This window comes from Mesocricetus auratus, unplaced genomic scaffold (assembly GCF_017639785.1).
Source record: "Mesocricetus auratus isolate SY011 unplaced genomic scaffold, BCM_Maur_2.0 Super-Scaffold_100008, whole genome shotgun sequence".
NCBI classification, from domain to species: Eukaryota; Metazoa; Chordata; class Mammalia; order Rodentia; family Cricetidae; genus Mesocricetus; species Mesocricetus auratus.
This window is the reverse complement of record NW_024429192.1, coordinates 1,375,615-1,400,265: the sequence shown is the minus strand read 5'-3', so window position 1 is coordinate 1,400,265 and position 24,651 is coordinate 1,375,615. Positions and strand designations below refer to the sequence as shown.

The 24,651-nt window shown below is 47.2% G+C and overlaps 1 protein-coding gene across 1 annotated transcript in view; it reads right to left on the bottom strand.

Moving 5' to 3' along the window:
* Nucleotides 1–24,651, bottom strand: part of Dscam (DS cell adhesion molecule) — a 445,727-nt gene that overhangs the window by 71,226 nt on the left and 349,850 nt on the right. Inside the window, 3 exon segments of the mRNA XM_040750391.1 lie at nt 13,396–13,529; nt 18,400–18,555; nt 23,581–23,727. Coding sequence (XP_040606325.1) covers nt 13,396–13,529; nt 18,400–18,555; nt 23,581–23,727 — 437 coding nt within the window.

Sequence of the window (24,651 nt, the reverse complement as noted above, 5' to 3'; positions counted from 1 at the left end):
TACACATCCCGACTTTATCAGAGTTCAGAATTAATCTGCACTTGTCCCTGAATCAGTTCTCAGACGACATGAAGTAGGCACTTATGCCTTGGCCATCAAAGGAGTCAGAAGACGACGACAGAATCCACTCTGGATGGTGTCATGTGACAGGGGCAGCTCATGGTGTTCTCCCAAGGGAGGCTGAGGAATCACACTTTACATTCTCCTTATTCAAATGGCCTGATCATATTTAGCACTGTGGGAGGCCATGGGGGTACATGTAGACACCTCTGAACTGGAATGTGGGGGTCCATGGGTGATGAGCAATGTCCTTTGGGGGACAGCTATGTCAACTTCCAGTCCACAGAAGGTTTTGGGGTTAGCATACAAAGACGGCGGCTGGCAGTGAGGAAGACTGGGGACTTTCTCCAAGGCAGACAGGTAGCAGAGTGAGTGTGGGGAAGCCCAGGGCTGTGCAAACGTGTGAGGAAGCACACTATCAAAGTAGCCCATGCTTGGTGGTGGTGGTGACACACACCTTTAATCCCAGCACTCAGGAGGCAGAGGCAGGCGGATCTCTGAGTTTGAGGCCAGCCTGGTCTACAAAGCTACACAGAGAAACCCCGTCTCAAAACAAAACAAACAAAAAGTAGGCCGTAAAAGGTAAGGCGTGAAGGCCAAGTATCTTCCAACCCTTCTGCCAACTTTGGAGTCTTACCCTTTTTTTAGGAAATGCATTTTTCTTTCATTTTATTTGTTTGTTTATAGAAAGCCACACCTCCTTTTACTGCTCCTTGTGCCCCTACTCAATTCCTTTTGCTGGGACACAGGAGTCTAGAAGGCCCACTCAATGGATGGTGGGATGTAAGAAACAGGCCAAGACTGCCCAGTCTCAGCGTGAGGTGTGTTTAGCACTAATCAGGTTACAGATGAGTGGGAGACACTACACCCCTCTTTCTTACCTGTGGCCTGCAAATGCTCATCTCAGAACTCTGAGAGCTGGAAGGTCTAAGCAGTCATTTGCTGTAAGGCTGAGGCCACAATCAGAAAACAGGGGCCATTTCCATCCCCAAGTTATTCATTAGATAAACCCCAGAGTCCTAAACCAACGAGAAAGGGAATTAGCAAGGGGCAAGTCTTAGCCTGGGGGGAGAGGAGGACAGGACTTTAGAGACCCCGTCTTAAGATATCAAGGGACTCCCCTGGCAAAAACTGATTTTTACCAGCCTTACTAGGGAATCGGGGCCAAAGCTCCCAGTGTCTGCTAAGGTGACTAGTGCATGGGTCACTCAGTTTGAGCTCATGGTCATTTACTGAGTTTGTTCTAGTTCATAGATCCTAAGTTAAGACCGTGACTTGGCACACAGAGGGTTAATTAGGAATGAGGCAGGATGGGGGCTCTGAGAAATTCTTACTGGAATCCAAAAATTAAAAAAAAAAAAACCTCTCTCTGTCAGAGCGGAGGACATGGCTTACTCTTCAGCAAGATGTCTGGGGGTGGAGGGGTGGCAGCTCTGCGTGCTTGTTCTAAACGTATATTTATAGAAAAGTTTTATAGGGCTTTTGACATGTTTGCCTCCCCAGATCGTATCCAGCATGGAAAAATGCAGCTGTCGGGATAAATCGTGTGACATCCAAACAAACGCTGACATTTCAAGGACTCTGTTCTTCGGCATTAGGGTCTGCTGGGTGGAGTCCTGGATAACGTACACCTCCGATGTCTGTTCCTTGAAAGAGGGCAGAGCCGCCAGAAAGCTCGTGTTCTTACAGTGTGCGGGTGTCAGTTTTATGGATGTCCTCCGTTGCCTGCCTTCATTCACAGTTATTTCCGCCTTCCGGATGCTGCTGTCACCATTTCCTTTCCATGCGTATGATCGTTTTCACAGGTAAATTTCAAAAAGTTAGCCACAATCAAGGACGTTAGACTCTTTATTATTTTTTTGATAGTTCCTGTAATCACAGATTTTATGGAACAGTTGCTGAATTCATTCCCCAATTGTCTCCGTTATTTATCTTACTGGGTCCCTCCATCAGGACCCTTTATATTTCTCCTGTGGCCTTTCCCTCCATTCCACTGTGGGTTCTGGTCTTGCTGGGACCTGGAGCGAGGTCACTGAGGGGTAGACTTTGCCTCATTCCTTTCTCTAGGGACTCTTCCCCATCCTTAGCCTCTTGTGAGGGTGACTAGTGGCTAGAAAGTATCAAGGAAATGATTGCTGTATTAGGAGTGTTTCAAGATGACCCAGACACGACAGACTTTGAAAGGGAATGCTGTAAGCAGGGTAACTACAGTGTAGCAATCTGCTCAGATCGAACTGTTTGCTCTGTCTGTCACATGTAAAACTTATTCCACTTAAAAAAAATTTTCAATTAACTTTTTAATGAAAAACTAACTCCATCAAAGAAGCGGGATGCTTTAAAAGGCCTAACACCTAATAACTGACTCACAGTTTCTAAAATCTAGAAAGCTCTGGTTTCATGGGTCCACAACAGTGTCTTAAAAAAGAAAGAAAGAAAGAAAGAAAGAAAGAAAGAAAGAAAGAAAGAAAGAAAGAAAGAAAGAAAGCCTTCCCCTGAAGTAACACACACAAACCAGGAGCTGCTTTAATGGAGAAGCAGCGAATGGCATCCCTCGAACACGTATGTCTTCCTGTTTAGAGGCAGAGAGATAGCCCGCATGCAGATCAGAATAGGAAGTTAGCTGGATCAAACTGATATTAAAAAAAGAGAAAAATCCTATATATGATTCATTTTGAGAGAATCAGCATCTTACTTTACAGCTTTATTCTCCAGAAGATGATGACCAGTAACAAAGACGTTGTTAAGGCAGAGGGTGCAGAGACCATAGAGGCCGTGGAGGTCACACTGGTGGGTAGTGGCGGCAGTAACCTCAGGGAGAAGTGTGTAAGCCTGGTCCGTTTCTGCGTCCCTCTCTGCGTCCTCCTGAGAGGTCACCGGAGATGCTGATCCATACCTCTACCCGCTGGCTGCTCTCCACGGAGCCTTTCAAATGCAACATATTTGACTCGTTGGATTTTCAAATATAAAAACCAATTGCTGTTACTCCTTGCAGTGAATTAAACTAAATATCCTGAAAGAAGGCTGCCTAGAATCAAGGTCATTGTCTCATTAGAATCCACATGACAGCCTCTTCTCTTTTCTAAGGCTTTTCCTAACCACATGCCCTCCTTTCACCATCCTGTCTCCATTGTCATGCCACCTGCCACCCTAATTACCTATCTGTCAAAAGTGTATTGTTAGTCTCACTTACGGCTGTCACCCATTCAGTGACTTTCTGCACAAAAGAACAAACTTAGCATCCTGTAGCTTCTCCCAGAAGAGAAGAAATTCAGTGGTGACTATTCTTAGTAATCACAATAATCAAAGCATAACATATAGCACTGAAAAGGGTTAATGTGGATTTCCACTACTCTTTAACTGGAAAACATTCGAAGCCCACTGATTCCTTAAATAGCACAACATGCTTATATCAAGCCAAGTCAGTGAGATCATATGTTTGCTAAGCCAGAATCCTTTGAAAGATTCCAAAGGCTGGTCAAGAGGGAAGAGCATAGAGGATGTCTAAGGCATGAAGTGTTTTGGAATGCTATGGCAGTGTTGGACCCATTAATTACATGGTTTACCTGACCCACACAGGGTAACACCCAGTAAGAGAGCCCTGACATGAGGCATGGCCTTGGGAGGCAGTGATGGGCACCATTTGACTCCTGTTGTTGCCAATGGGCCTCAGGCCTAACTGGTGCGTGATGATGGCGTTTAAAGGGCATTCTAGCCTACAGGCACTAAGGAAGCTGTAGGCAGCAGTGGAAATGAACATTTACTGCCTTCGAGGCTGAGTGCAAGCCATGTCAGCTTATCTCCCAGGCTGGGAGAGCTATCTGATGGGCTTTGGAAGAGTTTTCCTGGGCTTGCTTCTCCACAAAGGCCACTGGCATGTGTGCTCGGATCTCCTTGACTCTAAAGGTTAGATTAGGTTCTGGATTCCCAAAGCCAAGATAATCTCCACCCTTCTGGTACAGGCCATGGGCATTCTAACACATCTGGTAGTACCAAGGGCCACTGACGACAAACTTAAAAGGAAGCTACAGTACGGACTTGGCAGGAGGATCACACAGCGCCTGGCTGGCTTCATGTGAGGGAAGGATCTTTTTGCTTGTTGGTTTTGAGACAGGGTCTCACTGTGTAGTCCTGGTTGGCATGGAACTGGCCATGTAGACTACACTGGCCTTGAACTCACAGAGTTCTGCCTGCTTCTACCTGTCTTTGCACCCTAAATGTCCCTACCATGCCTGGCAAGAAGGACGTTTCTGAAGGGTGAACTTTTGAATGACAACACATGGCTGTGGATATGGCCCACTCTGTAAAAGGATTGATGGGCAAGCATTAAAAAAAACGACTACCAATTTTCAGCACCCACATAAGGCCTGTTCATGTAGTGTCTATAATCCCATCACTGGGAGGCTTGAGAAGGTAGATTCCTGGTGCAAAGAAGCCACCTACTCTAATCTAATCGGGGAGCGCCAGACTCAGTAGGATACCCTGTCTCAAAAGGAGAGAAAAAAGTAAGGTGGAGAGAAACAGACACCCTACACCGACCTCTGGCTCCTACAAGTACATTCACACATGCCCACACATGCACGTGTGCACACAACAGATACCCACTATAGCACAGGAAGTGCACAGAAGATTTAGAATCATGTCCTTCAGAATTAGCTATGAAGCACAGGGGGAGAAGCTTCCAGAAAACAGATACCAGGAGTTTTTTAATATAAAGCAGAATTGATTTCTTATGGCTCAAGTGCTTAGACGCATCCTTGCTTCTGTGAAATATTCCCAAGCTTCCTACAGCCCCGTGTTTGGCGTCAGAATGCTAGAGGTTAGAGCTGTGTGTGTTCCCACGAGTACAGAGGACCCAGAAAATGTCTGGAGCAAGAGAAAAAAAACTCAACAAAGGTCTTATGGACTTGGTAAATAGCACATGTACAAAGGAAGCACAAAGGTCTATTCTTAGCCTGACTTGGGATGCTGCCATAACTTCTAGTTTTGCTATTCAAGAACAAAGGGACGCACAGGTAGGTCACTGTGGGAGAACAAAGGAGGAACGGATGCATGCCAGCTCTGAAAAGCTCAGGCATGTAACCTGCATTCTTCTGGTGCAGAAAGCAGCCAGCGTCTGCAGAATGGTTTCCCGTCTTGGTGAGCAAAATCCAATATTCGGTTCGGCCTCCCTTGGGTGACTCAGAGTCACAATCTACAAAATTTAAACATCCGTCTAGATATCTCTTGGGCATCTCAGAGACTATCAGTACCTCTCTTACTCCAGAAGCAGAGGCCGGGCCATGCTTATGTGGAACACTCTCTGAGTTACTTTTCTGTGGCTGTGACAGAACACCATGACCAGGACCATTTGGAAAAGAAAAAAAGAAGAAAGACTTAACTGGGGTTTACACTTCCAGAGGGTTAGAGTCCATGACCATCAGTGTGGGGAGCGTGACAGTAAGCAGGCAGATGTGTTGCTGGAGAAGAGCTTACTTCCTTATCAGCAAGGAGGAGGCAGAGTTGGGGAGAGGGAGCTGGAGAGAGGAAGGGAAGGGGAGGGAGGTTGGAGAGAGAGAAAGAGGGAGAGAGAGCACCCCCAGTGACACGCCTTCTCTAACAAGGCCACGCCTATTAATCCTTCCCAAATAGTCCCACCACCTGGGACCTAGCATTAAACTAGATGAGCCTGAGGTGGCCACTCTCGATCAAACCACCACAAGGCACTAAGGCACAAGGTCAAAGCCATAGAACAGTGAAACTGAAACCTACTGTTGGTGGTGGGGGGGGACTGGGCATGGTGGGGCTGAACCTTGGCTCGGCGCTTTGTGGAGAGTGGTGTCCCAGCCATTTTTGTGTCTGTTGAACGGATGAATCAAAGATTTGGTAACCAGGCAATCTGATACAGAGTGAATAGACAAGGACTCAAACCTAACTCTGGTCACTAGTCAGAAGATGAGAACATGGCTGGCACATTAGCAACCCTAGGAAACAGGAATGGAAGGCAAGGATGGGTCTGGGCATATTGGATGTGGCATACAGGTAGACTCTCTCTCAAGATACAGGTGCTAGGAAATCAGACAAATAGTACCGAGTGCTCCACATGACGGACCCCATAGCTGGCACTGTTAGGGGGCCAAGATTCTGTGGCTAGATAGGTCACATGCCCTGCGGGGGCGGGGGGGATACCTACTACGATGACACTGATAAATTAGCAATAGTAACTAAATGGATTCCCTAATGGCTTATTTTGTTATAGACTAGTGCATCTCTCAACTTTCACCAGAGAAGCACCTTCTTGAAGCAGATGATGATGAACATAGGGACACATAGCCAGACAACATGCGGAGGATGGGAGACTACAGAGAGATAGCTGTAAATGGATTGTCCATATCATACCTCTCTCTCTCTCTCTCTCTCTCTCTCTCTCTCTCTCTCTCTCTCTCTCTCTCTCTCTCTCTCTCTCTAGGCTCAGGGATCGTCGTGGAAGAGGAGAGAAGAAAGACTTTAAAAGCCAGAGGAAGCGGATAATTGCAACAGAACCGTTTTTTTTTTTTCCGGACAGTTGTGTGAATTCATAGCATTTGGGACAGCAGGCAACCCAAACCAGACAAAAATCCTAGCACATGGAGGGGGGCTTGACACATTGGTACCTGCCAGGAGAGGGAGAGTCAGTTTTTGTTAAAGGTGTGGCCCCCCTGGTAGGTAGATCACACTCTCTAGGGCAGCAGTTCTCAACCTGTGGGTCCAGACACCTTTGGCAAACCTCTATTGACAAAAAAAACCCACTTACATTACAATTCATAACAGCAGCAAAATAATAGTTATGAAGTAACAACGAGAACAATTTTATGGCTGGGGTCACCACGACTTGAGGAATTGTATTTAAGGGTCGGAGCACTAGGAAGGCTGAGGACCACTGCTCCACACCTCAAAGTATTTGCAACACAAACTGGACTCCGTGGGACTAAAAAATGAGGACAGAAGGCTGGGTTGGTAGGGAGCAAGGGCAAGTGGATCTGGAAGGAGTAGGGTTGGGGGAGTGAATACGATCAAAATAACTTATACATAATTCCCCAGGAATTAATAAAACACTATTTTTAAAAGGTTGCCAGGGCTGGAAATTAAAAAAAAAATGTGAACTTAGCTTCAGGTGATAGCTAAATTGTGAGAGCAGAGCCTGTGGTGCTGGGAGGTAGGAAAGAGGAGGGAACGGGGTGAAAGAGAGAATTCTAGGACACACCTACACTTGAGAGCACTAAACTCAGCAAAGCTGGGAGGACATGGGAAACGGTGGGGGGGGGGGTTCCACCGTAAGCCCAGTGACCACGGCAACGGCATCACCATCAGCTCAGAGGACACGTAGGCGCCACCTGGCACCTTGCCTTCCCGCTCATGTTCTCAGCCACGGTTGCTCTACGCAGTGCTGTCTTAGGAAGGCTGGGACCCGGTGGCTTTAAGGATTCAGGCGTTATGTTGGCCTGACCGTGTTACCTGGCAGGATGCACCCAGGCAGTGCCCTGGTCAGCTCAGGGTTCCACGGAGGTGCAAAGGACCCCTTTAAGAGAAAGACCCCACCCACTTAACGGTCTTTCTGCCTGGCTTTGTGTTCTCTTTCCCGCTCTCCTCTCTTTCCATTCTCTCTTTCCTGCTCTCCTCTTTCCTGCTGTTCCTCTGGGGCAGACAGGACTTTTCCTGTCTCTCTCTCTCTCTCTGTGTAGGTAGAGAGCTCACATACCCGCAGCACTGACCACACCCAACACCTGTCAGGGTTAGTTTTCCATTATTTAGGGTTGGGATTGGAAGGAGGTGTACAGACTTGGGCATCTCTTTCAGGTAAGTTTAGAGTTTAGATGGGATAGATATGCTTAGGATAGGATATAGGCAGATGACAATTTGTTAGTCACCTCCTATGTATATATGCTTTATATATGTTTGAGACAATTTAGTTTGTTTCAAGTCTAAATCTTTAGACTAAAAGGGGAATCGTAGGTAGAGATCTCACGTACCCACAGCAACTTTCCTCTTTGTGTCTCTTTACCTCTTTTCTCTTCCCTTCTCCCTTTCCATCTCTGTTCCCGGTTGGCCAACACCTACCCCTCCCTTGGCTCCCTTTCTCAATAAACCCCACTGTGGATTTGTCGAGTTTTGTGGTTGATGTTTCGCCACCCGAAGCAGCTGCAGCAAAACAGCAACAGTGGCAATCGTGTTCTTCGCTGCCTAGAACCCTACTCACAGCTCAACAGAGGGACCAGAGTTGGGGGAAACCTCGCTGTCGGGAGTCAGCTGGAGAAAATGACTGGCTCCCACAGCAATGTGTGCAGCACACCTTTCGCCCGCAGGAACTGGGTGACGTTTTACGTCTGTAACTTTTTTTGAGGGTTTTTAAAAAATTTAGTTTGTGTTTTTAACACATCCCGACCTCAGTTTCCCCTCCCTCCACCGCTCCAACCTCCTCTCACAGATGCACTCTCCTTCCATTTCCCTTCAGAAAAGGACAGACCACCGGGGACATTCACTGAACTCGGTATACCAAGATACAGTAAGATTAGGCACAAACCCCCATATCGAGGCTGGGCCAGGCAACCCAGAGGGAGGAAAAGCATCCTAAGGGCAGACAAAAGAGTCAGGGACACCCTTACTCTCACTGTTAGGAGTCCCACAAAAACACCAAGCTGACAGCCATAACACACAGAGCCCTGCAGCCCTGTGGGCTTCATGCTTGCTGCTTGAGTCTCTGTGAGCTCATATGGTATCTGAAACTTTTTAAAATGGCTACCACAAAGGATCTGAGTGGTACTTCAGTGGGTAGGATGTTTCTTGAGTGCAGGAAGCCCTGGGGTTGATTGCAGGACATGCCTGTATTGGGAGGGAGATGTGGGAGGGAGTTCAAGGTCATCCTCAGTTATGGAGTAAGTTTGAGGCCAACCTAGGCTACACAGGAGTCCTTGTCTCAAAATAAAACAAAAGCAAAACCAAAATCTTATCTGAGATGGGAATGACTGATGGGACTCGCAGCTCATGGATGATATAAATTTTAATGCTTTTTATATGTTTATTCTTCATTGATGAGAGATTTCTGCTGCTTAATTTCACATTTCTGAATTTAGTGTTATGAAGTAGATAGTTACTATACCTTGGTGCTCATAAATTGTTTTTCACATGTGGATTTTAATAGACAGAGGAATTTAAGAAAAATATATTTCAGCTACTTTCTAGTCTGAGACTTTATAAGATTTTTATTTTACTTTATGTTGTTTAGCCTGCACCATGTCTCTGTACCACACCCGAATGCTTGGTGCCCTTGGAGGCGAGAAGAGGAGGACCCTGGAACTTGAGTTACAGGTGTTTGTGATCTGATAGGTGGATGCTGAGCCCTCTGTAAGCGAAGCAAGTGTCCTTAACCACTGAGCCATCACAACAGCCCCTAAAGTGAGACTTTTAAAAAGTTATCGCGCTTCTTTGGGTTTTTATTGTTCGTGATGTTTTTTAATGATATCACTATTATTACTATGCTATTATTATTTCATAGCCTGCACCTTGAGGTCATAATTACTTGAAGTTGGAGGCTGTGCTGCTGTCCTCTCTGTTTGGGAAGCTAACGTGTTTTCTAGGTAATTGAGGTGGGATGAATGTTTTATTAGCTCTGCTTTTAGGCAGCCAGAAAACAGACCTGGTTAATTTACAGTTAGTGTGATATGCCTGGCCACATTCAATATCTCCATGAATAGCATGATATAGCTGCCTATTGTTAGGTGGGGGTTATATATACTGGAGAACAAACTGCCTCTTTTAAGGTTTTATCAAGAAAGCTCCACTTGGGATCTTGTAGTGGGGGCATCACCGAGGAGCTAAGCCAAGGAACTCATAAAAAGAAAATCAAATTAGAGGGCACACTATGTCCTGATTTATCTTCCCATGTTCTAAATTCAACTATGAAATCATTTTAAAGGTGGGGAAAAAAAAACAAACCTTCAGATTGATGGGCAAGAAAAATGACTAGAGCTTGTGCTGCCCTCTGCTGGTCATCATGACACATAGCAGAAGTGGTCATGTTTCAAAAAGAAAATAAATATTACATTTTCTGACAAGTGTTCATAGTGCTGGAAGTTGCTATACATGCCACTAGAGGAGATAAGAAATGATAAGTCTCACCCAGATACAAACTCTGTGAACTATAGGAACAACCTGACTGCAAGATATTCTTACTGATGCCACCATAGTGGTCCAAATGTCATGGGAATAACAAGCCATTTTTAAACAAAATGGACTTAGGGTTCACTTTATACGATGGAACCTACATCTGAAACTGTTAATAGAGGCCGAGAACCTAAGACTAGATATATCATGGGCCCTAGGGGGAAAACCTACTACTATTCTGCTAAATCAACATAACGACGAAACAATTCCTAAACGTTGTTGTACCCATAGTTCACTGGATTGCTCAACTTCGTCAGGTTCTTGCAGTAAATGATCATTAATCCAGAGACTCACCACTGGACAACTTTCAGGGAGTGAGAGACTTTGGAGCCCTCAGCCCTAAATGGACGGTCCTTATCAAATTCCTCCCTTCAAGGCTCAGAGATCTATGTGGGAGTGTAAGGGAAACTGTAAGGGCCAGCGCACAGGGGCCTGGAGGGGAAACTCCAAGGAAACCGTGTCTTTAGACGCAACAAGGTTGGTGCACATATGAGGCTTGAAGAGGTTGTAGCAGCACATGCAAGACCTGCACAGCTTCAAGCCAGGCAAAATCCCAGCACAGAGAAGGGCATAAAGCCCCGCTGCTAACCAAGAAGCTATTGACAATTGACAGCCACTGGGAAAGAGAAAGTTAGTTTTCTTCAATGTAGTGTTGCTGGGTACACCAATCACACTCCAGGGGCAGGCCCCATGCCTAGGAGCATTGGCCAACACAAAAAGGACTTCTCTCTCTCTCTCTCTCTCTCTCTCTCTCTCTCTTCCCCCCTCTCTCCCTTTCTCTCTCTCTCCATTTCTCTCTCTCTTTCTCTCTCCCTCCCTCTCTCCCTCTTTCTATGTATGTATGTGTGTGTGTGTGTGTGTGTGTGTGTGTGTGTGTGTGTAGGGGTGTTATGTGTACCATGTACATACAGGAGCACAAGGAGGTCAGAAGAGGGAGTCAGATCCCTTGAAACTGGAAGGAAAGGGGATTGTGAGACACCACCGGGGTGCTGGGAACTGAACCTGGCTGGGTCTCCCTGTTGCCTCTGCGTGTTCTCTTAACTGTGGATCCACCTTTCCAGCCCAGCTTTTTGTATTTATTAATATCACCAAAGGTTAGTGTGATGGGGGATGTCCTTCTGTGTATATGTTTCTCTTGTTAGTTGATGAATAAAACACTGTTTGGCCAATAGAGGCAGGAAGATAGGCGGGACTAGGAGATGAGAATTCTGGGAAAAGAGATGCCACGTAGCCAAGGAAGGAGTAACAGACCCGGGCATTCTCTGGTAAACCAAGACTACAAGGAAATACATAGATGGATAGAAATGGGTTAATAATTAAGACAGAGCTAGCCAATAAGAAGCCCTAGTTATCGGCCAACAGTTTAATAATTAATATAGCATTTGCGTGCTTATTTGGGGCTCAAGCGGTGGTAGGACAAGAAGAAACTCCAGCAACACCAGTGCAGAAATAACTCTAGAGTGGTTTCAAGGCAACAGCTAGGTTCTGTCTCCTGTCACTTTTGAGAAGGTTCTGGTGTGATGAAGTCCATGCTTCATGTATGAAGGGACAGTAAGAATCCTCCTCCATTCTATGACTGCAGGTGCCTGTGTCCAGGACACAGAACTCTTCCTTTTTACTGTGTGTGTGTGTGTGTGTGTGTGAACCTTCAATGTTAATCCTTGGGTGTTTTCCACTGTCCACTTAGATTTCTCAAGACAGAGTCTTTCACTAAGACCCGAGACTTGCTGGTTGGGCTGGCTGGCCAGCCAGTGAGCCCCAGGGACCTGCCCATCTCCACCCCTCCAGCACAGGCGTTACAGGCATGTTCCACCATGCCTAGCTTCTCACATGGCTTCCAGAGATTGAGTTGGTATCCTTGTGCTTTACAAGAACTCTAATGACAGAGCCATCTCTTCAGCCCCTGTGGTGTATTCCTAGCACCCTCGGGCACATCTACCCCATGAGCAGCTATCAGGAAGCTGGGCTGTATTCACATTCCGAGGCAAGGAGCAGTCTGAGGCAGCGAGAGTCAGCTGGCATGTTCTCTGAGCTCTGCCAGCGTCCTTCAGCTTCTCGGAGTCAAAATAGCTAAGCTGACCGTTTCAGCAAATGGATGAACGAATGAGTGGTGAGTGAACGAGAGGAAATAAGGAAGCGGTTTGAGTGGATGGGGAGCATTCTGCCCATCAGAGATAATTTGCCTTCCCTTTTGCAGATTTTGAGAACTTTTAGGACCAATGCTAAAATCAGCTGAGGCGAGGACATGCCCAAAGACACGCCCATCTCTCCCTCTCCAGAGCTGGGGTTACTTGCACTGCTGCTATACCTGACCCTTTTTGGGGTTCTGGGGAGGGACCCACAATCAGACCTTCATGCTTGCCTGGAAAACACAGCCGAACCGTCCCCACAGCCTGGCCAGGAACAGGGGATACAAAGACGGGCTAGACTCGATTCCTACATTTTGACACTGTCTTAAAAATCTCCCTGAAAACATTGTAAGTCTGAATGTGCTATTTTTATATTTTCTTTTCTCCAGAACTCCTTCTTTTCTGATAAACCTTGGTATCTGACCACAAAAAGCTCAAATTGGTAATTATTACTCAGCAGCACTAACAGTAGCGATAATAAAGTATCACAGTTTGAAATGGTGCGCATTCCAACTTCCCGGAGCCTTCACTAGGCCTGCTGCTGCTGTTGCAGAGGGCACAGGTCCCCACTGGCATGCCTAGCACAGCAGGGGGGGGTCTGTAGCTCCTCAGTGTGGGATAGGGCTAGGGAGGGAGGGTAGGCAGGAGTGTGTGGGGGAGGAGGGAGGAGGGAGGGAGGGACTGCATTTAATGTGGAGCCCAACAGTGCAATCAATAGGTGCTGTCCACCGACTATCAATTAAGACGCAATTATGGCCTCTGCACTCGGATTTTGATAAGCCGCTGGCAGCGCCTGGGAAGCTGCCAGATAAACAATGGCCCCAGGCAACTGCAGCATCCCATGTAATGATGCAGGACTCTTGTGGAGTGAGGTGCAAATGAGGACTTTGCTTTGCATGTGGAGACAACACAACAAGAAAAGAAAAATAAAAAAACAAGAAGGACAAGTAGGAGGGAGACAAGAGCATAGGGCATTCTCCTTGAGGCTCTGGAAGAGGCTGGAAAAGCACTTGGTGGTTCACCAACTTACTGTGGGGTAGGGGTGGGAGCAGAAGACTGTGTACTTCCGAATGATGCCATTCAGCTTGAGCGGGGGCAGCCAGGACACGAAGACCATGGAGGCTGAGGCTGCCGCTGCCTTGACGCCAGCAGGAGGACCTGGAACTAGAAAAATCCGGGTTAGTCACAGGGTGAGACGGAGCTCCTCCCCAGGAACTGTCTGGTGGCCTAGCCCCTCTCTCTGCTCAGCTCTTTGAGGACCAGTGTCAAGGGTCCCCCGTGTGTCCCCACAACTTGAACCGCATTCGTACATCGAGTCTCTACCCTGATGACTCCAGATGCCACTGCATTTGGAAACGGGACCCCCTTAAAAAGGCAAGGCTCACGTTGAATGCTTGGTAATGGGAAATTGGGAAAGACAGCTGGCAGATGGGCTGGGATCCTTTAAAAGAGGGGTCTGGGGGGTCAGAGACAGTGGATATCAAAGTTCTGTGAAATCAGAATATTCCTGTCTTCAGCTGCCTGAACAGCCATGCTGTGAGGGGTGAGGGGTGGAGATGAGGGTGAGGGGTATGACAGGATGCAGAGGACACACAAGCCTGTTGTGTCATTGGCTTATACCTACTGCACAGGGCACATCCCTATTTTTTGAGGTACTAGAATTCTAGGAAGGGCTGATGTACTCCCAGGGCACAAACACTCCAGTACCTATTGAAGGGCTGCATGGCTGGCGATCGTGTGAACACACATGGACACGATCTCACACGCATACACACCTGCTCTCACACCCCCACACACACATGCATGGACACACACACATCTGCATAAGACATACAACACAGGCAACGCATACATGCACACACATGCACACGTGAGCATGCACACACACACACCATCTTTGGGTTCACTAAGATACAGTCACACACAGCCATACTGTCTGTGGTGGTTTGGATGAGAAATTCCTCTGAAGGCTCCTTGTTTGAACACTTGGCTCTCAGTGGCTGTTTAGGAAGTTATGGGATGGTTAGGAGAGGCAGGCTTCCTGGAGGAGGAAGTGCATCACTGAAGGGGGGAGGGTATGTTGAGAGTTTGCAGCCTCAACTGCCTTCTGCCCTCTCTCTCTCTGCTTCTTTGTGTGATCAGCCAGCTTCCTGCTTCTGCACCGGATACTCTGACTGCTGTCCTTCCTCACCACGCTGGGCTCCTGTTTTTTTTCCTGAAGACACACACCAAAATAGACCCTTTCTTCTTTGTCAGTAGGTTTTCTCACAGCAGCAGAGGAGCAACTAACACGGATACGTGTAGTCGAGGGTTCTGCAGACTGCGATGTGCATTTCTTTTACCCTCGCTCAGCTCTACCTTTGGATATCTCACCAGAGAGAAGGTGCTCTGGTGCTCTATGTGGGGTGGAAACAGAGATCACACTTTTCCACCTATCGTTAGCCTCAGAGACTCACGGGCATTAATGACACGCTCAGTAAATATTTAAAGGTAAACAGAGCTGACTGCGTGTGCTTTTTTTTTCACAGAGGGGTGGAGGTTGAATTTAGCACACGCCTCAGAGTGGAAATAGCTAGTGAAAATTAATAGATCGTGTTTTGTTTGTGCTCTTGCCTTGCCTGGCTGTGCTCAGGTTATAGTTTGGGCAAATAAAATGACATTAAGATTCCACCAGTATGATGAGGGAAGTCCTGTGTATGTCAATAAAGCACTGTTGGCCAATAGGGAAGCAAGATAGGTGGGACTAGGAGTCCAGGAGGATTCTGGGTAGGAGAAACACAGAGCGTCAAGATGTAACTGCCATAGGGGTAAGAAGCCCGGAAACTTTTCTCCGGTAAGAGAAATACTTAGATTAACAATTATGGGATATATACTTAAGTCAGAGCTAGCCAGTAAGAAACAAGCAAGGCCAATAGCTTCATAATTAATATAGTGTCTTGTGTGTTATTTGGGGACTACAACGCAGCAGAGCCCAGGCGACTGGTGGGTAAAACCAAAGCGGCAGACAAGAACAAAGGCTTCTCTCTACACCAGTGTTTTAGAATTCAGAATTCATTGGGCTCAAGAGAATAAAGCTGCTGTGTGGCAAGTTGCCACCTCTTATGCTCTTCCAGCGATGAGAAATGCCTGTGTTCCTATTGAGCTAAGGGTTCTGAGAAATCTGAAAACTCAACAATCCTCACCCCAAGGTGGTGGCTATGGACACGGCACTCCAACTTATGGATCTGAGCTTAGACCTTTGGGTCTGACCACAGGCCTGAGAACACGTCTATGAGCCCATGAGTCTTTAGGAATGGAGAAACTGGGCAGGAGAGTTGGTCTTCACTGTATAAATACCTGTTTGTATTAGAAATTGAGTTTCCAATGGCGGTTAGCAAGCACCCTGCTGGGCTGGCTAGTGTTTTGCCAACTTGTCACAGACAAAGGGGTGTGTGGGAAGAGGGAACATCAACTGAGAAAATTCCTCCATCAGATTATCTGTAGAGCATTTTTTAAAAAATCAATGATTGATGCAGGATAGTCCAGCCTACTGCAAACAGTGCCACCCCTGGGAAAACGGGCCTAGCTGAGCAAGCCAGGAGGAGCAAATAGCACCCCCCAATACCTCTGCATCAGCTCCTGCCTCCAGATTCCTGCCCTGACATCCCCTCACTGAGGGGATGTGATGTGGACACTGAAATAAAAAGAACCTTTTCCTCCCCTAGTTAGTGTTTTGGTCACAGCAACAGAAGCAGACTAGGACACCTGCCATTTCTAAACTATGAAATCTTTTGTGTTTCCCTCCCTCTATCCAGTCTCTGCTCCATTTCACTTTAAAAAATGCCAACTTATCCTAAATAAACACCGACATTCAATTCTGAGTTCCCTTTGTCCCACAGCACCAGGGTGAGGGGGCTTCTCCACCTCCTCCATGGGGTCTTGTAGAGTCATCTACAGCCAATCACATTGCCATGCACTGCTTGAACCAGATAAAAAAGCAGAGATCAGTGGATAGGCAGGTTAGACCTTAGGCCTCAGGGTCAAGTACTGAGACAGCAAACTACAGTTCCTAAAACTGGATGGTTAATTAAAAATTGATCCCAAATTTCCTGTCGATGGGAGCTGGGGAGGCCTTCCCTTCTTATTGGATTTCCATACATCCTCCTGAAAAAATGCTCATGTCAAATTTTATATTGCAGATCAATTTCCCTCTTAAATAAATTCTAGAGACATTTGTGTCACCATTAGTGATGGAAAAGATGATTTCACCATGCTCTGAGGGAGGGGAGTGCAAAGAATGAGGTAAGCAGTGAGGGCAGGAGTCTTCTGCATATCAGCTTGAGGCCTGGCTACCTCACCTCCCCTTTCAAACAAGCATCGGTGTGGTCTGAGGGATGCAGCAACTTGGTCAGTCCCTTGTTGTTCTGAGAAAGAAAACTGCTCTAAGTCCCGTGGGCAGCTGGGCACAGCGCCAGCACGCCAGCGTCCACACAGCCCTCTGCCACATTTTACAACTGAACAACAGCTCTTCTCACTCAGGACTCAGCTTTGTGGAGAGCTCAAGACAAGAAGAGTGACTTCCAAAGGGCACTGCATTGTGACGTTAGGTTTCCTGAAATGATCCAGGGCCACTGGGTGGAACTCATTGGGTAGCAAGAAAGGCCCTTGCGCTCTAGAAAGACCAAAGGAGGTGAGGGATGACATGTGTGTAGACACTGCTCAATGTAAGGAGGCCTGGAGTGTTGGTAGGATACCATGAGGAGGTGGGTAGATGAGATTATGGGAGAGAGAGAGTAGTGCCAGGCTCCCCGAGGGGAGAGCAGGGTGGAGGTAGGTGAAGGCACCCTCTGGATGTCTGGCGATGATGAGGATGATGGACAGGAGGTGGGAAGGAGAAGGGGGCCCTCTCCTTGCACCCAAACCTGAGTTTCAGGCTTTGCTTCTACGACATACGTGGGCTGGAATGGAAGAATAGTGTGCTTGGGATCCATGCAGCTGAGGGGGCAGAGACACCAAACCTCCCAGTACCAGCTGGTGACTTAATGGGCCACAGCAAGGACTCTCCTCCCTAGCCTGCCCCCACTTTCTGGGGTGGAAGATGAGTAAGTTCAGATGATGTCTACACAGCCCTTGGGTGTTGCCCTGTCCTGGGGTCAGCCTGTGTGTGGCATGACCCGATGTGGGATGCTTCCAGAAGGCTCCTTGGGCATCCGTTGATACTGCTGGCTTCTTCCTTTACCCAGCGACTGCCTTTCTCACCACGGTGCAGGAGAAGCCTAAACTGCTCCTCAGACAGCTCTGACAAGGACACAGGGAGTTTTCACCCCAAAAACAAAGAAAGCCTACGTGGAACAGTTGGTCTGGAGCCAGAGGGGAGTTCAAACCTACGGAGTCAGCACGAATCCTCCTAAGAATTCATAAAAAAAAGATGCCACAAAGCTTTGAAGTCGAGCCTTTCTGAAGGGATCCAATTCATGTGGAGCAAGACTTAGGCCGGTCCATAGTTTTTAAGCCAAAGAGCTGACCCTGGTAGTATAACTGGAGTTATCTGATCGAGGAACAAAGACAGGAAGCAGGCATGCGAGCCCTGGGATAAGAGATGGTTTTGATTGAAACAAACAAAACTGATAAAGAGAGAGAGAGAGAGAGAGAGAGAGAGAGAGAGAGAGAGAGAGAGAGAGAGAGAGAGAGAGAGAGACTCAGAGGAAGAAGAGAAGAAAGGGGGAAATAGGAAGAGAGAGAGGTAGAAAAGGGGGTGGGATAGGGGAGGGGAGGGAGAGGAGAACTGGGAGGGGGAAAGAACTGGAAAATATTTACAGAAGGCAACATCGAGCAAGGTAGCTAGCTGGAGGCGGAGAGCCTGACTCACGCTGGGCTACGTAGAAGGTCAGTGGAGGCTGGAATGAATGAGGTCAAGGGTAGACTGTTGGGCAAAGACCCAGGGCAAGTCCTCTGATTTGCCTTCAGCAGTGACTTCAGCCCAGGTGCAAGACCAGCGCGCCCCAGGGTGCTTAGGATCTGAACCTCCCCACTCAGCGCCCACACTATGTCTCACCATCCTCTTTGGTGCGGGTGAAGATCTGCTCACTTCGGACGCCATCCCCTGCACGGGTGAAGGCCAGCACCTGGATACTGTAGTTGGTGTATTTCTCCAGTCCATCCAACTCCAAGGAAGGCTGCGTGGTGGTGACATTCTTAATTTCGCCCAGCTCTGGAGGACAAAAAAACAAAAACAAATGACAGGGGGACCTCGTTACCAAGCCTATTGCACTGTCTGGCTGACTTTCTACCTGTCACACAAAGTACAGGGAGGAGCCGTGCAGAAGTGTCACAGGCCACCACCGCAGCCACGGTGTACCCTGTTTGCAAGAAAAAATAATCACCTATATCAAAATATCTGAAGAGACAAAGCAAAACAAAAGCAGAAAATTGATTTGGAAAAAATGGCATTTCACTGTCTAAGTCAAATTCCAGCATCACGACGCCATTCTTGAAAGACCTCACACCAGCAAACAGTATACCTCTCACCAGTGAGCTGTCTCTATACACCTAGTGGCCATTTACCGAAAAACTTCTAAGGGATGAGGATTCCACATATATTTTCCTGTGTGTGTGTGTGTGTGTGTGTGTGTGTGTGTGTGTGTGTGTGTGCTTGCACGAGCACACACAGGGGGTGGTGTGGTGTGTGTATTAATCTTTTGGCAGCTTGACATAGGAAACCTCAGCTAAGAGAATGCCTTCATCAGATTAGCCTATGGGCATGTATGTGGGACATTACTTGATGAATGATCGCCATGGGAGGGACAGACCCACTGTGGGTGGTGCCATACTAGGGGTGTCTAAGGAATCATGCTAAACAAAGCCAGTAAGCAGTGTTTCCACCTTGAGGTTCTGACCTGACTTCCTTTCATGGTGGACTTACAAGCTGTAAACCAAAATATACTCTTTCCTTCCCAAGTTGCTGTTCTTTGGCGTGTTTTGTCCAAACAACAAAAATCACCAAGATACATATTTTGTATGTGCATAGGTACACACATGTATGGGGTGCATACATACACGTATGTTTTGATGTTTGGAATAGTCATTGTTCATGCCTCCCTCTTATTCATTTGAGGCAGGATTGCCCAATCAAACCCAGAACTTGCTGATATGCCTGGACTTGCTTGCCAGATTGCCTAGGAAATCTCTATTTCTGCCTTCTAAGAGTGAAATTACAGGTATGTCATTATGCCATCTGGCATGACGTTGGTTATGGGGATCTGAATTCTGGTCCTCACGCTTATGTGGTGAGAACTTCAACAACCGAGGCATCTCACAAGTTCGTCATTTATATATATTTTTAAGTTCTACTGTACCATATTCAGATTTTAGACATGGAAACTAATCTCAAATATTTGAGCTAAGATGCACACACACACACCATGGACAAATTCCATCTCTACCCTACACTATTGACTGTAGTCACCTAGGAATCCATAAGATCCCTAGAACTCAGTTGGCTTCCGCAACTCAACCTACATCTCGGTAAACAAAAGAAGCAGTGACTATGAGGGGTGATGGATCATCAATTTGACCAGACGATGGAGGGCTCTCAAGGGGTGTGCCTATCGGGATTTTAAGATGTATTTGTTCAGCTGTATTGAGGCGTTCTTGACTGTGGGTACTGCCTCAAAATGACTGAGCAAACCTTTAAACGAGACTTGCATGTGAGCTGACCTGTGTGGCTCTGCTCAGTCCCCATTTTTACCCTGAGTGAATTCTTCTCTGTGTCGCCGCTGAAGTGACAGGTGACGTGCAAGAACCTAGGCTTGTGCTCAGTCTGCCTTCCTGTCCTGAGTGGGACTCAGAGGTGGAACGCCACGCCTCTACCTCAGGCAGGAGGCACACGGCAAACCAAAGAGAGTGGAATGATGCTGTAAGCATCTACACAGTTGTGAGGCTCTGAGTTTCCAACAGAAGCCACTCACTCCCAGAGGCAGTGGTGGAGCAGGAGGAGGCCTGGGGTCCACCCGCCTGGGGCACAGTGCCTGTGAGCAGAGTAGTTGGCACTATGTGACAGCTGTCTTACTAAGGGAGGACTGTGGAGAGAGGCGGGGGCCCAGCAGACGCTTGCTGGGTTAACTGGCTACAGTGAAGGACACCTTTGATACGTCCCCAAAGTATATTAAGAGCTGTGTCCCCGACCTCCTGGAGGTGGGGACATGCCAGGCCAGCTACCTCAGGTACCAGCACTGCCCGTAAGACCAAGATTGGACAAACCAAGCCAGCTCAGCAGTCCACAACTCCACACCCATCATTTGACAGGCAGCGAGCTAAGGGACAGGAAAGCCATACCTTGTCAGGACAAGGCTAGGATCCCTGAGAGCCTGGACTGTGGAGTGAGGCTGAATGGTCTCATACCTATCACACGCAATCTTGGAGTGAGTCCTAGACACTTGGTAAACACAGGGAGATGGGGTTAGAAGCATGTGCTATGTAGGCAGCTTTGACTGTCTGGGTCATTGCTGCACACTGTCTATCAGCATCTCACCCAGAGGGTCGGATGTCAGCGGTCACCTGGCTTCGAGATTCTGACACGTGGTACACGTGGAGAGCATGTGTAGAGTGCACGTGTAATGCCCGTGGAAAGGGTATGCTGTGTGCTGGGTTATGGCGTATGTGTCGTGTAGTAACTAGTGCCGACACTGTGTGGAGGCACGTACAGCATGTGTGGTATTTGGTGTGTGAATGGTATGGCATGTGTGATGTGTGCTTTTGTGGGGGAGAGTAGTAATGTAGTGTGTGGTATGTATAGTGGGTATAGCATATACGGTGTGTGTGGTACTTATGGTACATGTGTGTGGTATACTGTGTGTGCTGTGTGGTGTGTCTAGCGTGTGTATTGTGGTGTGTCTGGTGTGGGCAGTGTGTGTATATGATGTGTGATATGCACGGTATATATGAGTATGTAGTGTATATATGTTATGTGTGGTGAGTGTGTAATGTGAATGGTATATTTATTATATATATGTATACACACATATGTGGTATATGGTACATGTGGTTGTGGGTAGGACACATATGTGCATGTAGTATATACATGTCATGTTGGGAGTATGTGGTATGTGTGTAAGGTGTATGTATATTAATTATATATGTATATACATGTATGGTATATGATACATGTGTTATGGGGGTATATATATATGCGTGTTGTGCGTATGGTCTGTGTTATGTGTATGTTGTATATGGTGTGTTCACATACGCTGTGCATGTGTGAAATGTTCTCTAGGTCTGGTTAGGTCAGGCTTTCCTCATGTCACTCCATATTCATGGTCTCTGGGGTCCAGTACAGTGGGGTTAGTGCCACGGTGATCATATGGCGTGTCCTGCTGAACCAAAATGCATTCCTCAGGTAGTGCTTTTATCTCTGATGTGTTCTTCCTTAGCTTTTGGAAGTCGTGAGTAGAATGTCTGTAGTAGACATTAATCACACTGGTTTGGCCCTGAGTCTGTGAGTAGCAAGGACCATGCTTAAGAACCATGTTTAGAGATGTGTGACCACTCCAACTTTAAAGCTCGGTATGCATAAGCACACCTCACAAAGTATGGAACAGTCTCCTGTGCTGCACTGTTAAAATGGATGACCACAGATATTGTTTCTCTATGCTATGGTTCCTCTTATTGGTTGATGAATAAAATGCTGTGTGGCTAGTGGCCAGGCAGGAAGAATAGGCAAGGCTACCAGAGGAGAAGAGTTCTGGGAAGTATAGGCAGACAGAAGTCGCAATGTGTGCCTGGGAAAGCAAGGACATGTGAGGTGTTCTCTGGGAAGGTAAGACCATGTGGAAATACTTAGATTAATAGAAATGGGTTAGTAATTAAGACAGAGCTAGTCAATAAGAAGCCCTAGCCACTGGCCATCAATTTTATAACTAGTAAAGCGTCTGTGTGTTCATTTGGGGCTGAAAAGCGGCTGTAGAAACAGGCGGGAAATTTCCTAACAATGCTACGTTTTCTAAAACTCGATTTGCTTGAGGACTGAAGTTGTCAACTCTTTTTTGTTTTTGTCCCCTCTTTGTGGGTAGCATTTGCTGGTTTGGTCCACATGCATTAGTGTCCAGTTTCTGTTCGTCAATCCAGAGCCCCCTGAGAAAACCCTACTCTTTCCTATTTCACAAGCTCATCCTAAGAGACGTTCCATGAATTTGTGTCTGCTGTGGATCTGGTATGTGATTCTCTCTAGGCTGTCCTCCCAGGGAAGGAAGTGTGAGACTCTACTCCAAAATGAACCAGGTTTGGCAGTCAGCTCTGGAGACAGATCCCTTAGAATAGTCACAGTAGAGGGTCACACACTGGCAGTGACTCCTTAATCCGGTGACAACAGTGGAGCCCTCTGCAGCTGCGAGGCCCAGTATGCCCCTTATCGTTTGGGGATGGGATCTGCTTAGCAGAACAGACCCAGTGGTCTGGAGCAGAGGAACTATAGACCCTAGTATGTGAGTTTTTTGCCCAACTCAGAGGAATGCAAGAAGTGGAGTCTATATCCAACCAGAGGAGCTGAAGGGTACTCCATGGCTGAGGGGAGGTAAGAAGAAAGGAGGTGCAAAGTGAGGGATGGAGAGAAAGGGGACAGGAAGTGAGAGACAGGAAGAGAGGAAGCAGAGAGTCAGGCAAAAGAAGGAGGAAGGCAAAGGGAACCAGGAAGAGGGAGGAATGGTGGGTACAGGGGCCAAGGCATGGGAGCATGCCAGACATGGAGATCTTGGAAAGACATGTGCACTGTCTAAACCTGGGGTTTTGGATTTAATGGCTCCTTATGGGGACAATCACATGCTTCTTGGGTGGGGTGTTGTGGTATTTTTCCCCGAGCCCTCACATACTTCTACTATAGGGACTACAGTAGATCTATTCGGAGAATAAAGGAGTGACATTTACGGGCACATGTTATGTATAGAGATGTATAAATAGAGATGTATGGTTGAAGATGCCTTCAGTTTTGACATACACACTCACAGTTTGTAAATACCGCAGTGCCTAATTCCCCCAACTGCCATGCTTTAGTCTGCTTCAAGTTGACTTCTTAAAGGCATGTGTACACACAGGCTCACGTGTCAGGTGCCCGAACAAAGACGGCAGTGTTCATGGAAGAGAGACCCCCCCCTCCATAACCCAATTTCAACCTAGGAAGGGCGTTTGCAGGCTGTGTAAGGCATCCGATGGAAACATACTCACCATCCCCACCGAGTCTTCTTACCTCCGTCCATGAGGTTGGCCCAGTAGATGACCCTGAACCCCTGGAGAATCCCGTTCAAGGCCTCCTTGGACAGTGTGGACCAGGAGATTGATATGCTCTCTGGTGATGTTGCTATGGCTTGGACGTTTTCGGGAGGGTAACTGGGCACTGAAATGAGATAATCAGAAACTGTCATAGCAGCATGTGGTTCTATGAACACAACAGTATCAGATAAGCAGCGAATTTACTATTTTCTAACACAGGAAACGAAGGGGGACATACTCAGTTTTGCAAGGAAAGGGGAAAGTAAGTGCAGTTTCCCCCACAGGAATATTGCAACTCAGCTGAGGGTCTTGAGGGTACACAGTTGTCATGAAGGATGTCACAGCTCCTCCTTTCCACTTTCAGGAACTCAGCCTAGACTTGAGTCGAGTGCACTTCAAGTCCTAACGAGAGCACTGTTTGTCTGCTTTGCACTCCTACAGCTGCCCTGGCAAACTACTGCTTTCACTGACATTTAGCAAACATGGCACTGGGTTAGGAGGCTACTGGGAAACGTGGGAGAGAAGAAATACAACCACAAAGCCGCCCTACCTCATCTCCCAAGCCTCCTTTCCAGGAGCATAAGGTTTTATTAGAGGCAAGAGAGAAAATGAAATTAGTCGCATATGCTCTTTACTCATTGATTGACAGGATCTCTCTGCGCAGCTCTGGCTGGCCAGGAACTTACTCTGTATGTAGTGCTGGCTAGCCTCAGACTCACAAGAGCTCTGCCTGCTTCTGTCTCTCAGCCGCTGGGATTAACGGTGTCCACCAGCTTATACACTATTTTGGATATTGGCTCTATGACAACTTTGAATGTTGGCACGAGGAGAGGGTGCCAAGTATTAGCTGAAACTAAGTCATCAAAGTACAGATGGAAAAACAGAGCTAACCCTTCCTGCAGAGTGTGTAGTTAGAAAACACTCTGGTCTTCTGGGTTCTAGCTAGCTATGCCTTCTCTCCATGCCATCTCTGGTCTACAATGAAATGGCTTGTTGTGCCAAGAGCTGAGCCCTTCAGGAGAGGCGGTTTCTCCCTCATCAAGCACTG